This window comes from Portunus trituberculatus, chromosome 31 (assembly GCF_017591435.1).
Source record: "Portunus trituberculatus isolate SZX2019 chromosome 31, ASM1759143v1, whole genome shotgun sequence".
NCBI classification, from domain to species: domain Eukaryota; kingdom Metazoa; phylum Arthropoda; class Malacostraca; order Decapoda; family Portunidae; genus Portunus; species Portunus trituberculatus.
The window spans coordinates 8,436,646-8,453,096 of NC_059285.1; the positions used below are offsets into that span (position 1 = coordinate 8,436,646).

At 39.2% G+C, this 16,451-nt stretch overlaps 1 protein-coding gene across 1 annotated transcript in view; it reads left to right on the forward strand.

Annotated features, from left to right (window-relative positions):
• The window catches only part of LOC123511637, a 48,186-nt gene that overhangs the window by 29,564 nt on the left and 2,171 nt on the right, over positions 1–16,451 (forward strand). The window contains exons 2-4 of the mRNA XM_045267668.1: positions 11,328–11,395; positions 12,441–12,670; positions 13,778–13,913. Of these exons, the coding sequence (XP_045123603.1) occupies positions 11,344–11,395; positions 12,441–12,670; positions 13,778–13,913 (418 nt within the window). The 5' untranslated portion in view covers positions 11,328–11,343. The remainder of the gene's footprint in view (positions 1–11,327; positions 11,396–12,440; positions 12,671–13,777; positions 13,914–16,451) is intronic.

Genomic DNA, 16,451 nt, shown 5'->3' on the forward strand with positions numbered 1-16,451 from the left:
AGAGAGAGAGAGAGAGAGAGAGAGAGAAACAAAATAGGCTGAAGACAATGTTTAGGGAACGTGGTCATAGAGTCAGGAAGAAGAAAATTTGAAGTGAATGTCATTGTATGCAGGTGTGTCAAGTTAATGATGTGTGATTTGATTCGAGTCACAGATCTGGGAGCCAGGGACACCAAGGCGCTGGGGATCGATTTCTCCTCGATTATGCAGAGCCGTGGCGAGGAGAGGAATAAAGCCGAGGTGGTCTTTGCTTTGGTGGATCATCCGTGACTTTATATTTAACAGAGTAAACACAGATGATGGAAAAGTGGGCGTTTAATATGTACGTTCTAATTAAGTCAACAAAAGGGTGAATTAAATACTCTCTCTCTCTCTCTCTCTCTCTCTCTCTCTCTCTCCAGCAATTTTTTTTTAGAATCCGGGTTAGAAAAGCGGAAATAAACAACAAAGGAAAGACACACACACACACACACACAGAGAGAGAGAGAGAGAGAGAGAGAGAGAGAGAGAGAGAGAGAGAGAGAGAGAGAGAGAGAGAGAGAGAGTGCACTAAGAGTCACTCATTTTCTTCAACTCAGTCACGAAACACTTCAGATTCCATTAAAATTTTTGACGTGTGAGTAGTGCATCTATAAATTCTCCTCAGTATACAACACCTGCAGAACATACAACGAATAGCCAGGTGTTTGCATACATAAGACGTTACACACGGCATACTCCCTTAACCCCCATTTGCTCTGTCAATAATGGGGAAAAGAAAGCACAACGATTTTACAATATTCTGAAGATGCCATATATCACCAATCCCTGTGTTTCTTTTCACGTCACACATGCATGCACGCTTACGGCTTTCTTTGTATCTACGTATGGCTCAGGTAGAGGGAATATCCAATACTGCTAAGGGGAATGGAGTCCTCTATGTGTTTGCGTGTTGCTCGGATCAAGTGGTGTTATTTTGTACTCAACGTGTTTGCCTTCATGGATCCCACACGGATACGACACAGACCTCAACGCACTCACGCACGCATTCTCATGAATTCTTCGCAATCTTATCAACTCATGGAATTAGTTTCTCACGCGTCTTGTCATGAACGCAATTTCTGTTATTTCAACATTATGGTTCGTTTTCTATTTTATCTTACTTATACGGGGATAGAGTGAGTTGAATGCCATTTATTGTTATTGTTTGTCGTATCTTTTATAAATTACCATATTTGAATGAGTCACCTGTATAATTTCTGACAGTGGTTTGTATCAGAAAACAGTGAGGTTAAAAATTCATGTTAATTTGTAATTTACTAATACATATTGTGCTTCAGTAATTTCTGTATTTTTCTCACATTTTTGTTATTTTCGTTTTTTTCTCTCACTCTCTCTCGTGTTTGATGGTGAATCTCATGAATAAATATTTAATACAAACATTGACTATTTGCATGAACTCTCGGCTGCACGTCAATGATCTATGCCAATCATTATGAATTTTACAATCTGGCAACGCTATTTTCCTTTTTTTTTTTTTTTTGTTTATATACCTACGAACATCAAACTAAAATGGAAAATGACATGTCTCTCTCTCTCTCTCTCTCTCTCTCTCTCTCTCTCTCTCTCTCTCTCTCTGACACAATCACATACCTAACACTTCCACTCCTCCTCCTACTTCTCATCCGTCTCCTCTTCCACACTTGATAAGCTACGCCATCATTCAAAAAACTTCGCCCACAAGAAAAAACTTTCCCTCTTCTTGTCAAACTTGCTCCGTGGTTTTCGCTCCTGCCGTGGTTAGGCGCGCTAGTCCCGCCGACCCCCGTGCTTTGCACCACCAGCCCGCAGATGTCCACTTCGTCAAAATCTCTTTCTCATATCGTTTTGTTGTTTTTCTCCCCTTCAGGGCCTTCAGATATGATTACTGGTTGCTTTATCGAGTCTCCATGAGCAGTTGTAGTAGTGATAGTGTTAGTGGTGATGGTGGTAGTAGTAGCAGTAATGGCAGTAGTAGTTCAAGTGTTTATATTACCAACATTATCAGTACCACCAAAAATAATGATAAGAATAATGATAATAATAATAATAATAATAATAATAATAATAATAATAATAATAATAATAATAATAATAATAATAATAATGATAATAATAATAATAATAACAATAATAATAATAATAATAATAATAATAATAATAATAATAATAATAATAATAATAATAATAATAATAATAATGATAATAATAATAATAATAATAATAATAATAGGAATAACAATACGACCAACAACAACAACAATAACAATAATAAATATCAGTAATAATACCAATAAATACATCGCCTCACTCCATATTCACTAAACAAACTCCAATCCATGCCACAGCAAGAAAAAATAGTAATTAATCGAACACAATGCAGGTCACTGCTGGCCTTTCCCGCGTCCTGCACACACACACACACACACGCACACACACACACACACACACACACACACACACACACACACACACACACACACACACACACACACGTACATCCCTGTACCGAATGGATGTAATGAAATATCTCGCCAGTTTTTACAATCACAAAACAAAATTATTGTAATGGTGGTGTGGTAACGTGTATTACTGATCGGTGTTCGCGAACCTCTGCTGTTGCTGCCTTGCTTGGGAACAGAGAGTGAAATATATAGTAAATTTATATTATAGTGAAAGACAAATGACGTAGTGGATAAGGTGGTGAGCGTGGGATCCGGCAGACGTCCACTCGTAGGTTCTAATCCCACTACGTATAGCCTTGATATTTACCCACTTGTCGCGTGATTTAAAGTTACCTACATATTATCATGATACCCAGGTTCTAGGTGGTTACACCAAAGATGCGCTTGGGTGGTGATGTGGGCCCTTACATCTATAACACTATATAAATAAAATTGTTTGCGCCACTAATGATGGAAGCTTAACAGCGCTTCCAATACTCTTCAAGTTACCTAAAGGCGTTATCGACCAAGCCATAAAAAAAAACTACATTGCATTTTTCATTTTTCTTTATCTCTTCTCCCACTTCTTCTTACAGATAGGTAACTATTCCGATACAGAAATATAACTTAAGATTCAATCTCAACCTACAAATGAAAACTAAATCTTCTATACGATGCTATAAATAAAGCATTGTTAAATAAAAGTGGAGATAAAACATATCAATGCAACTATAGAGGCTTAGGTAGCAAACAGTTAGCCTATATATGAGTCTATGAGAGGCCTATAATGCATGTCACGTTAATGAGGTGTTATGAGTGTCTTGATTGTGTATTTTAAATTATTTACTACAATAACGGTAGAACTGAACGAAGACACAGACTTAGTGGTTCATTATGAAGGTCCCACTGTATGATGACTGTGACAGTGTTATAAATGAGAGAGAGAGAGAGAGAGAGAGAGAGAGAGAGAGAGAGAGAGAGAGAGAGAGAGAGAGAGAGAGAGAGAGAGAGAGAGAGAGAGAGAGAGAGAGAGAGAGAGAGAGAGAGAGAGAGAGAGAGAGAGAGAGAGAGAGAGAGAGAGAGAGAGAGAGAGAGAGAGAGAGAGAGAGAGAGAGAGAGAGAGAGAGAGAGAGAGAGAGAGAGAGAGTGTGTGTGTGTGTGTGTGTGTGTGTGTGTGTGTGTGTGTGTGTGTGTGTGTGTGTGTGTGTGTGTGTGTGTGTGTGTGTGTGTGTGTGAGTGAATGAGTGTGTGTGTTAATCCAAATAAGCCCTTCAATACACGAAAAGAACAATATGAACACTGAAAGTTGAGGCGGTAAAACCGAATCAAAGTTACATTGAAAAACAGCAAGAAAATGAAAAAAAAGAACAGGAAAAGAATTTAGGCAAGAGAGGAAAAAGGAAGTGCATGAAGAAATAAGAGGAGGACGGGGGACAGAAGTGGACAGAAGAGGAGGAGGAGGAGGAGGAGGAGGAGGAGGAGGAAAGGAGGAGGAGGAGCACTTAAGGCTTTCATGGACACACGCATGGTGGCGAATGATAACCTGGGTAAGAATAAGGAGCATGCAAGTGTTTTCGGGGCCGCGACAGGGCAGACCTGGGCCACTCCTACTTCCTCTCACTCTCTCTCACCCTCCTTTCCTCTTCCTCCTCCACCAAACCCCTTCAACAAAACCCTTCCCTCTCATTGGCCGGTTTGAAGGGGCGGAGCTTGGCCCACCACCACAATATCTCGCCACGCCCACACACGCCTCCACCCACCACGCCCACAGCCTCTTTACACCCAAATTTTATTCTCGACGACACGGGCCAAGTGTGAGCAGAAGCCTTTACCTGCCCCGCGGCGCCTAATGGATGAGGAATTGAAGGTGGAACGAGGCCTTACAATGTGTCCGCCTTTGTGCGCTGCTTCGTGTGGCACTGAGAGAGAGAGAGAGAGAGAGAGAGAGAGAGAGAGAGAGAGAGAGAGAGAGAGAGAGAGTCTATTTATAACGAGACATCCAGAGAAAGAGAATTACATTCAAAACTACGCCAATAATGAAAAAGAAACAGAATTTCGTTTTTATCAACCCAATTAAATTGCACCAAGAGTTTCTCTAGTTTTCTCCTTCCTGTATATTCACAATAAAACAGTGAATGTAGCAACCTTTTTCTGATAAAAGCAATATAAATAAAGCCGCTTTTCATGAAAATTTCAAGAACAAATAACATGTTAAAGGATTTGCTCTTTTTTGAGGTGCATATTTACCATCTATAAGATTTTAAACTTTTCCTGTATCTTGTACCAATGTATTAATTCTTTTCTTGTTAAGAATCTCGTGCAAAAAGAGATGTGTGGCCTTCACCGCCTCTGCCATGAAATAATTAACGTGGGTGGCGCTGTGTTACTACCTAACATTAATCTTTTAGCTTCTCTTTAATTTTCCATCTATTTTATTACTTTTTAATAACTAATAATTTGCCCTGCGATTTTCGATATCACTAAACAACTCGAATACTATTGTTTCGTTCATATCACTAATGCATCTTTATCAATGACTCAGAGACAAGGTGCAGTTTTCTTCACTTATACTGCACACTTTAATCTTTACTTTACTTTCGACTATTCTTTTTTTCTATTACTTCTAAACATCCAGAGTCTTTCTTCCAGCAGAACATAAATTTCTCACTCGCGGGAGATCTTTACCAGCTCTCTGACATTATCCGGAGAGGGAATAAAGAGTTAGATTAATCCCTCAGTCTCCATCACTAGTTCAGAGCCTCGTGCTGTAAAACTCCATCTGATAATACCTTGTTGATGTTTACGTATCACGACACACACACACATAAACTCTCTCTCTCTCTCTCTCTCTCTCTCTCTCTCTCTCTCTCTCTCTCTCATGGTCAGCTATAGGATGCGTTTTCCCGATTGGAGGTGACTGATTGAATAGAAAAAAAAAGTATAATTAAAGGCAATCTGACTGAATAAACACATGGTTCGCGACACAAATCTGCCTTAATTAATTTGCTGCTTCAATATTGATAAAAAATATGGAACTCCTTTCAGTGAGTACTGGGCGGCGCGGAACAGAGCAGCGCAGGCGGGCTCTGGCACGTCAGCCAGTGATGTAGGTCTTCCAAGTTTAATCGGCAAAAAATTAGATAAACGTGATAGCATTTGCATCCAGTAGACTTTTGATAGAGTAATGGCGAAAGAAAGCAGTGAGCCGCGATGCATTAATGTGCGCAACAAGTTGGAATGGACCTGTGATGCAAATACGTGATGATCTGCCTGGTTAACAGCTTAAAAATGACCGATATTAAAAGCGCTACGATGGTTATCCAAGCGAGATAAATTCCAGATTTTTTTTTCGTTCACGTGATTACGATTCAGAACTATTCACTGCTCCTATTAACAGCAAAGTGTAGAACGAAAAAAGAAAAAGAAAATTAGTACAATATACTATTTACTTGTGCATTCAAAATTAATCAATAGTTCTATGTGTACTACATGAGAAAATTTCTGACTTAATTATGCAAGTTTAGCTACTTAATAGTTTGCATTTCCTCTAATATTTGTAGTGGTGGTGAAGTTGTATTCAAAATTGGTATTAACATCTTTTCACTACATTACTCTGAAGCGATCTCTTTTTTGCTTACAAAAAGTGATTAGTTGAAAACAAAGTTATGGGCAAAAGAGCGTCAGGCAAAGAACAATAAGGTTGTGCTATTTTATTTCTGTCATAAATCTACGTTACCTGATAGAGAATCCTTTTTTCTTTACTCTTCTGCTTCTTCAATTTTACACCGAATAGTGCATCTTTTAACAAATTATTTCGCAAGAACCAATAAGTATGCTGCTGCTTCCTCTTGTTTTAGTGTTCACTTTTCCACCTGTACTTCAGTAACGCAGACAAATAATTTTCTACTCCGCATATATAATACAATATTGTTTTTGTGCTTCAGGGAGAGAGATTTGCACAGTGATCCTTTTTTTTTTTTTTTTTTTTTTTTTTGAGCGAGGACAAGTCTGTGCTCGGGACATGGATAAAAATAAATGAAAAGAGAATTAGTCCTCTTCCTGCTAAATAAATTCCATGCAGTGTTTCAACGAGGACACAATATTGTTTTGGGTAAGAGAAATTTATATTCATCACCCTTATAAGTGTATCTGGTTACTTTTATTTGTATATTCTGTTTCATATAGCGACTAATATCGATGGATTTGTAATTTTGTTATTGATAAATCTATATGGATTTTTATTTTTTCATTGCGCGTTTTCTGTTTTTTTATATATATTTTTTACAAGGGTGTAGTAAAAAGACTGATAGCCCCAATGAGTTACACAACTATTCCCGCCGCGCTCGCTAACTGACGCAAACAAAGGCACACAACGCTGCTTTTTGCCCACGCTCCTCGCCTGAGTCATGGCGCGCACCCGCACACTTACACACACACTCATTTCCGAAGGACGACAGCTGATTACCTCTTCCTTTTTTTCGATTCATTGTTGCCTGCATTTGGGTTGGCCAAATCCAAGTAGATTTTTAACTTATCCAACTTTTATCTGATATTTTCAACAATTTTGAAATGAAAGAAGAATACTCAGGTTTGTCCGGCGTTCTATTAGTTTGTCTATAATGAATGATTAAATGAAAAACGTAACTCATTAATGAATAATATGAAATAATTATTCAAAGTCGAGCAACACTATCCAGTTATGGCAACAATACAATACCGAATTTATAGTAATCAACGTTCTAAGATCTAGTAACAGTTGACCCCGGCAAAATATAAAGTATGGAAAGACGAAATACATAATCGAAAAATTTTCCTCTAAAATTTCATAATGTTCAGAAACGGAATACGAATAAATACACGTCCGAAAGTTTCATTACTCTGTCAATAATGACTGCCGTACAAAATCGGGGAAACAATTCATAACTGCAAAATGTATAAATCCAAACAGATAAATTAGTTGCAAAATTGAATTGTTGAAAGTAAGCTTTGTGTCTATAATGATTAATGTACTACAACTGACAATTCAGTAATGCATAACGTAAACTATGCAAAGATGAAATATAATCGAGGTGTCAATACATATGAACAGGCCACTCCAACCATTAATCACATATGATGTATAATGTTTCACTGGATATTGGCAACCACAGTGACATTAAAGAATATGTATAATACGAAAAATGTTAGAGGATACGCATTAGTTCATATTGTAGTGGAGATACATCAATTTTACACTACACATGTTATGCTTTAATTTACGCGATGGGAGGACCGTGGTAACCTCTTCCAGCGTTTATCCGGCTGCGTTATAAAATGTGTGTTCTCGAGGCTTAGTTACAAAGAAAAAATGGAAGGTGGAATCTAAAAAAAAAAGGTTGAGCGTATTATTCTTTTTTTTTTTTTTTTTTTTGCACCAAATCTCCGCCAGTATCGTGAAAACCAACAAGACTGTGAGATTTCATTTCTATCTATAATACTTTTTGTGCCAACAAAGACAAGACAAAAACATTAAACTATTATATAGATAATATTTAATTGTTTGAATCATAACATTTTTGGCAAAATTACCACGGCAAGCGCAAAAGATATATAGGTATTTTGTAAGTAATCGAGAAACAAAACAAGCAAATAAGAGAATCAAGTGGTAAAATACACCGCATGCATTTGTTTCAAAACAGATAGATACCAGAAAACGAGAGAGAGAGAGAGAGAGAGAGAGAGAGAGAGAGAGAGAGAGAGAGAGAGAGAGAGAGAGAAACTTACAACTCACCAACATCTCTCCCAGACTTCACCATGACTTAATACTTTAAGATTAACACAACTCACGTAATCACTCTCCCCCCCGTGCGCCTCTCTCTCTCTCTCTCTCTCTCTCTCTCTCTCTCTCTCTCTCTCTCTCTCTCTCTTTCTCTATGTCTGTCTGTCTGTCCATCCACAAATAACATCAACCATTAACTAGAGTATTTTCAAAGTAGTCAGGGTGCTCGCAGACTAATTTCATAATAAGGTCGATACACATTAAGATTTGGCATTAGGACTGAGTAAATAGCTGACTCGTTGATCAACCAAATGACTGTTTACTCTCAGACTTAGCAGCGAGAAGGCCATACATGGATATAACTTAATTAAATTGTTTCACACCTTAAACTTTCACTCGGTCCTAGTCATCACGCTAATGCCGCCATGTAAAACGAAAAACAAAGCACACAAGTTGAACAAACATAGAATCTCAAATGTGAAAGGCCACGTGGGAGAAAGAGAACGAAGGGGAGAGGGAGAGGTTGAGGAGGAAAGATACGAGGAAAGAAAGCAAGAACAGGGTGCCAAGTGGAAGGATATGGTGGGGTGTGAAGACCAAAGGAAGGAAGAGAAAAAAGCTACAAAAGAAAGGGTGTAATGCGCAGGGGAAGGAAGGATGCGAGGAATGTAGAGAGGTGGAGGGAGAGGATATGCAGTAATAGAAGAATTAAAGAAGAGAACCTGAAAGGGAGGAAAGGAAACATTAAATGAGGATGAGGAAAGGAAGGGAAAGGAATGGAATGGAGGGTATGGGAAGGGAAGGGAAGGGAAGGGAAGAGAAGGGAGAAGAGAAGCAATATAACTGGAATAATATTGTAATTAAGTTGTAAGTGTATCTGTAAAGGCTTCCTGAGTCCCTGGACTGACTATCCCCGGCCTCTTCTTGGCTTGCCTAGCCTTGTGTTCTAGCCCGCGCTAATACAGATTCATTCACTGGCTTAAGAATAAAAAGAAAAAAATAGATAAATAAAAGAAGGTAACAAAAGCATACTTCCACTACTACTTTTGCTACTACTACTACTACTACTCCCACTACTACTACTACTACTACTACTTCTACTACTACAACTACTGCTATTACTACTGCTGCTGCTACTGCTACTACTACTACAAGAACAAAGACAACACAACCCAAAAAAATACTAACATTAAGTAGCAGCGACAACTACAACAATCTAACAGGCAATCCCAACAATTACGCTACAAAACCCAACCATACAAACAAACTACCACCACCACCATCACCATCACCACCACCGTGCACCAGCGCCACCACCGCAATGTGACAGCAACGCAAATAACAAATAACACACTAACAATCACATCATCATCACCAGTTTGAAGTGAAGTGAGGCCAAAATTGACCCGGAAAGATAAAATAGAGACAAGGAAGAGAACTATCCCCTACCAACTACCCATACTCACCACCACACCACCACCCCCCCGTCCATATCCACAAACAACACGCCATCACCGCCACATTCGTCAACGCATCGCTCGTTTCCTCGGAGTCAGCGTGAACAGGAGGCGAGGAAACATAACCAAGAAATATGAGACACCCCGAGGCCGATCCTTCCTCTTCCCTCTCGGCCTGGGATGAGATGATGATGGAGATGCTGAGACGCAATGCTGAGACTCATGAATATTGAGGAGGTCTCAGCATCCCCTCCTCTTTGACTCCCCTACAGGGCAACACACCAGAGGGGAAGGAAAGGGCGGGAGGGGACAGGGAGGGGAGTGAGGGCAGGGTAGGCGTGATGGAGTTGAGAAGGGTGTGACGAGTATGGTTGAGAATGTATATTTAGTTTTGTGTGATGAGAGAGAGAGAGAGAGAGAGAGAGAGAGAGAGAGAGAGAGAGAGAGAGAGAGAGAGAGAGAGAGAGAGAGAGAGAGAGACAGAGAGAGACAGAGAGAGAGAGAGAGAGAGAGAGAGAGAGAGAGAGAGAGAGAGAGAGAGAGAGAGAGAGAGAGAGAGAGAGAGAGAGAGAGAGAGAGAGAGAGAGAGAAAAAATTAGAATTGATTACTGAAATGGATTATTAGGATCATCAGCTATTAAGTTAGTATATAATAAAAGAAATAATCATTTGTCACCCATACAGATTCCGGCACATCCTAAACACCGTGAAACAAAGAAATATTTACATCCCTAATGAAGAAGAATATCTAAATGTGTTAATACTTTTTGGAGGCGTGACAGAGAACAGGATAAAATAGTGAAAAAGAAGAAAAAAAAATGCATAATAATATTCTTCCCACTAAGCCTCTACCATAGCATTAAGAAGAATATGCAAAGCCGTGCATGGGTTACTGCGTTTCATTTGCTTTCACATTAGAGCACTGAACCTTCACTTAACAGGCAGCGGTCCGCGGTGGGCAGTGATATTAGTGTTGACAATTTGTTTACGTTTTCTGGCTGATTTATTAATGTCTGGATTATACATCGACAAAGGCGGCCCCTCTTGTGTTAATCACCGGCGGCTTCATGGCTCACCTAATTCCCATGAAACAATTTGCATAAAATTATTATATCCACACAGCAGCCATTCCAGGAAGTAATATCGGTAAACGTACAATAAATAGATTTTTTTTTTTTTACTACAACAGTAGCTATTCCCCAACACAACCCTGTCTGTGTGTAATTTGGATATCATTTTTTATGTGTGGTATCAAAACTACACATTGACCAAAAACCACCACCACCACCATCACTACCACCAAAAAACAACAATTTTAAGAACATTATCAACATCAGTAACGACAATAATAACACAAAATAGCAAGAACGAAAGTAATAACAACAATTACAATAATCAATAACCCATGCCGAAGACATATTATGTTGTCTTTATTTACTAATATTGAAGCGACTCTACTTCACTGACACACACTCAAATTAAATAAACAAATAAATAAGTTAAGGAATAGAAGGACTAATATCATTTTCTGGCCTACAATAAAGAGACTACAATACAATAATCCCTTAAAAGATGTAACTACACGTACAAGTAATCATGGAAAAAAAATCGTATGAAAGTAAAATGTCTTGATTAGTTGTATCTTTTCAGGGCGCGGGTAGAGAGGATGGACCGACTTCTGCTGCTGCGTGTGGCTGCCCTGCTGATCCTGGGCCGAGGTGGGTGTCTCACTGCTTACTGTGTGTGTGTGTGTGTGTGTGTGTGTGTGTGTGTGTGTGTGTGTGTGTGTGTGTGTGTGTGTGTGTGTGTGTGTGTGTGTGTGTGTGTGTGTGTGTGTGTGTGTGTGTGTGTGTGTGTGTGTGTGTGTGTGTGTGTGTGTGTGTGTGTGTGTGTGTGTGTGTGTGTGTGTGTGTGTGTGTGTGTGTGTGTGTGTGTGTGTGTGTGTGTGTTGGTGTTAGGTTGTTTCACTACATAGGTGTCTCTCTGTATCTCTTTCCATTACTTCACTTCGTCCATTTTCAGTGCAGAGAAATTTTATATCTCCTCTTCAAGTATCAATGGTAAAATATCCTGCCTTTCTATATCTATTCGTTTACTTCTCTTTTCATTCATTTCTGGCACCGTAGAATCTGAAGTCTGAAATTTACTCTTGGAATGTCAGTGTGTAATAACAGCCGAATGCTCTGCTATTACAAGGTTTTATTAGTTTTCTCTATAGGTGTTTATGCTCTTGTGTGAGGTATGCTTGAAGTGTGGCTAAGTTGTAGAGAGACAGATATACAAGAAGGTTCAAAAGGTGGACGGGGATTGTGTGGATGGCTTACAGTTGTGGCTTTGCTGGCATGGGTGCGGCATTGAAATTCATGGAAGAGTGATATGCTTTTAAGTTAGGAAATACAGATGCACTACACACCTGTGTGTAATCATTCGACTTAGAAGAATGCAATCCAGGTATACAGGGAAGAGTTACAGGTATATGATGTATGGTCAAGTCGTATTCAAATATTATCTAACATACCATACTCTTTCCACTGTTTTATTTTTTCTTTCATTCTTTACTTCTCATACCTGTTGACAATCCTCGGAAAAAGTAGATAGATGGTAATGAATTCATAGGACATAAAATCAAGAAAAATATTGTGCATATTGAAAGCAGGTGTGACAGGTTACTCAACTTCTGACCACTGTGTTGTGTGAGAGAACAGTGCAGGCATACAAAACCCAGTTACAGCTACAGAGGAGTGTGGCGTGTGTGACCCACAGGGGTGCGACCGTACAGCGACAAGACGGTGGAGATCGTGGAGCTGGTGGTGCCAGAGTCCCCTAAGGTGGGCGATGACGTGACGCTCACCTGCCGCTTCAACCTGATGGGTAACAACCATCGCCTCTACACCGTCAACTGGTGGCGCGGCAAGGACCAGTTCTACACCTACAAGGGCACCGCCAACAACAACCCTAAGCACGCCTACACCTTCCGCGGTATCAACGTCAAGGTGAGCTCGGGTCGCTAGGAAAATAAACACAAAACGTTGTCAGCTTTAATGATACCAGACTAAAATGTTTTCATGTATTTCATCATTAATGATTTAATTAATTCTTTATTTTCTAATTAAAATATAATGCGGAGTTAATTTAAACAAACGTTATATTTATTCATAAAGGTTTTTTTTTTCTTTTATCCACAGTGAAAGCCACCATGAAGAATTAAACGCTTATTTACTGTACTAATTTCTATCAAATATGTTCAACTTCATTTAATCTTCATCTTAACAAAATCTCTCAGGCTCTTCAGAGTACCGTGTCGTGCAAGGGAGTTACTTACTCGCGCTCAGACAATCATGATGTGGAAAATATAACTTATATGTTGTTATTCCATGCCGACTACAATTCAGGAGACACGTGTAGAGGAGATCTGATGCCAAGGTGTTAGTTCGCGCTCGCGGCTCCTAATGCCCCTTGAGGGAGGCGGAGTAATGCACCATCATCGACAGTGCTGCTCGGGCGGGGCCTCTTAGTGCTCTGGACTTGCTGAATACACACACACGCAAAACGGATTACACTTACTAATATTGATGTTTATACTATTATCATTCTTATCATGATTATTACTGAGATAGTAAGTTTACACATATCTCAAAAACAAGCCTGAGGAGTTTTCTTTCTTCTTCTTCAATGTTTCAATTTCAATCTACTTTACTAAGTGAAAGTTCAGTTGTTGTATGCGGGAGGTCAGGTCAAGTTACGCAGGCATTCACCGAGGTTCGTTCAAGTCCATTACGGTTCAAGTCAAAGCGGGCTGCAGTTAAGCGCATTTCCACTCGAAACACACAGCATCGGAGACTCCAGGGACTCTAAGAATAAATGTCCTAACATATTCATTCCAAGAGTACAGAAACACAATGAAATAGAGGTTGTATTCAGCTATTTGCAAGGTGGTTTATTTTCATCTCTTGCTGTTGTTGTTTTATTTTATATGCTATCGTATCGCGATTTCTATATTTTCATCCTCCAGCAAATTTAATAATGGATTTTCTGTCTCTTTTTTCTTTTTGTCTGTTTTCTTCACTCTTGCTTACTACTTGCTATCGCCGCCACCGCAGGAGGAGGCGTCAACAGAGGAATCTGTGGTGCTACAGGACGTGTCAGAGGAGACTTCGGGGCTGTTCAAGTGTGAGGTGATGGGCGAGGGTCCCTCCTTCCGCACCGCCGTCGCCAACAAGACCATGACCGTCGTGAGTAAGTAGAGATCCATACTTTCAGTTTAGACTAAGACCACTGAGACATTAAGAGAGGAGAGAGTATTTCGTGATGGTCACTTAATCTAATTCAAAATACGGAATGTAATGTAAAATTTGAGATCTTGACATTAAAAAAAATAAGAAAGAAAACAAATTCTATTGAGCTTACCTCGTTCAAAAATACGTGATCCGATTAAAACTTTCAATTCTTCATCTTAAATAGTAAAAAGATAAGGAAAATCTTATTGGTAGCTTTGAGACTGTAGTAGGTGACATCCGAACAAAACTAAGTTGCCAAAGTATGAGCATCATGACCCCCAAAAATTTAAAGTATAATTGAATAAACACAAAAATCCAAAGATAAAACATACAGTACCAATAATACAAGAATTAACCTTCACAAACCTTTCCATGATACGCAGCATTATTGGGGCTAAAGTGTCACGCGTAGCATCGTAAAAGCACTAGTTAGCTGAAACATAATACTAAAATTACGAAAAATAAATGCAAAATACCGAATACAATGACATATAACAAAATATAACAAAAGACACCTTGATCAAAAACACTCACGCGCTCGTATACACACACACACACACACACACACACACACACACACACACACACACACACACACACACACACACACACACTCACATAATGCAAGTTAAAGAAATTTACTGATATTTTTTTCAGTAATGTGTGTCACTATATCTTTTTTGTATTTCATGAAATGCAATTTTCAATTTTCTGTTTGGTGAGAAAACCAGAAAATCATTTAGTGTTGTTTCGGATGACTTCATACACGCATGTTTTTAATAAAAGTGAATGGTTGCTGTCATCATGATGATGAGAATAGGAAATATGATACTAGTCATTACATTGCCCGCCAGGGACAACTTTCAAAAGTGAATCATTTCAAGTCATAAACAGTATGACCATTCTTTGGACTGTATTCGTTATTGGCTCATCACAACTTTTTAGAAGGTTACAGAGGTCCCAAGGGCGGTTTTCCAGTCAGAGATGTAGAATCCTTCGCTATTTATCTCCGAAATAAAAAAAAAAGATAGGGCAGGAAAATGTTTGTGAATACGGTGCTTTGTTAGCGTTCAGGCCAAATTATAAAAAATGTTTCCGTCTACGCATGGAAAATAAACAAGAGAACAATAGGTTAATCTATTTATTCTAAAGCACAAGAACTACTTGATTAACAAAATGGACAAAGAAAATGTGTCTAAAAACTTTTAGGTGATCATGAGAAAACGTATCCAGCAGGGAAAGGGTTAAGATCGCTTACTGTCCAGCTAAAAATTTCCTTGAAAAGAAAAAGAAGAATTGAAACAAAATGAAAGTAAAAGAATTCATTACTACGACCTTCGCTGTACAACTATTGCTTTGTTCCCAGCAAAAAATCATACCAATAAAACGAAACACTAGAAAAGAATACATTAATATAATTAGAAAGGCAAACAAAATACATATCATCAAATGGCACGTAAAGTAAAGTAAAGCAGCCACTAGATGTATACCATCATCTCTCCACCTGACTGCACACACCGCAGAGAAGAAACGGAATACAAAAATGCTCGTGATGAAAAATACTCGGACTTTACCAACCCAGAATAGGAAAAAAATACAAGTAAAAGGTGAAGGCAAGAGCGGAGCCGAACCTGAATGCATACCTTGGTGGCAAAGGGTATTAAAAAAACAATATGTAAAACTACTGGAAACAGGAGGCTCTCGCACTTACCAATACTGCTGTGGTGGGTTGCTGTGCTGTGGTGGTGCTGTTGTGTGCTGATGTGGGTTGCTACCGTGCAGCTTCTTTTATTGTGTATGAAGGTTTGAATACATTTTTTTCTTTCTGATATGTAAAATCACTTTCATCAGCCATTCACAAACACTGTGCCGAACATTACCGTTGATAAATAACGCTTCCTGCTCTACTCGCTCTGTGTTTCCCGTCTATCTGTCCGTCTGTCCATCTGTCTTTTCCAAGGGGCACTCAAACTTGAACCGCTCAGACACCAGCCACTACATTTGTTCTTTCCTTACGGCGATGAAAAAAGACGGCCATCTGTCACTGCCTCTCATATCATTCCCATCATATTCTTAGGATCTGACTTAATAGGTTGCATGAAGTAAAACAACAATACTGACGTAAATAACGAGTAAAGTAATAAAAGATATGAAATATTTATTCTATTAAAAAATCGTTGTGGAGAATTATACGAGAGAGTTATGATATTTTCTGGTGCAGGAAGACTATCAAAGCACCACCACCTTCACTGCTACTGAAATCACCACCATCGACGTCACAACCACCGCACCGCCACGCCGCCACCACAGCCAGACGCCATTACGGCACATGCTTATCATGCTCCACCACCACACCGCTCATTCACTCCTCCCCTCGCTCACTCACTACACCTCAGTTCCTCTCCATGTAGTTGTTTTATCACTCATGAGTAGGCGGTGCCTGAATACTGCAGTGTGTGTGTGTGTGTGTGTGTGTGTGTGTGTGTGTGTGTGTGTG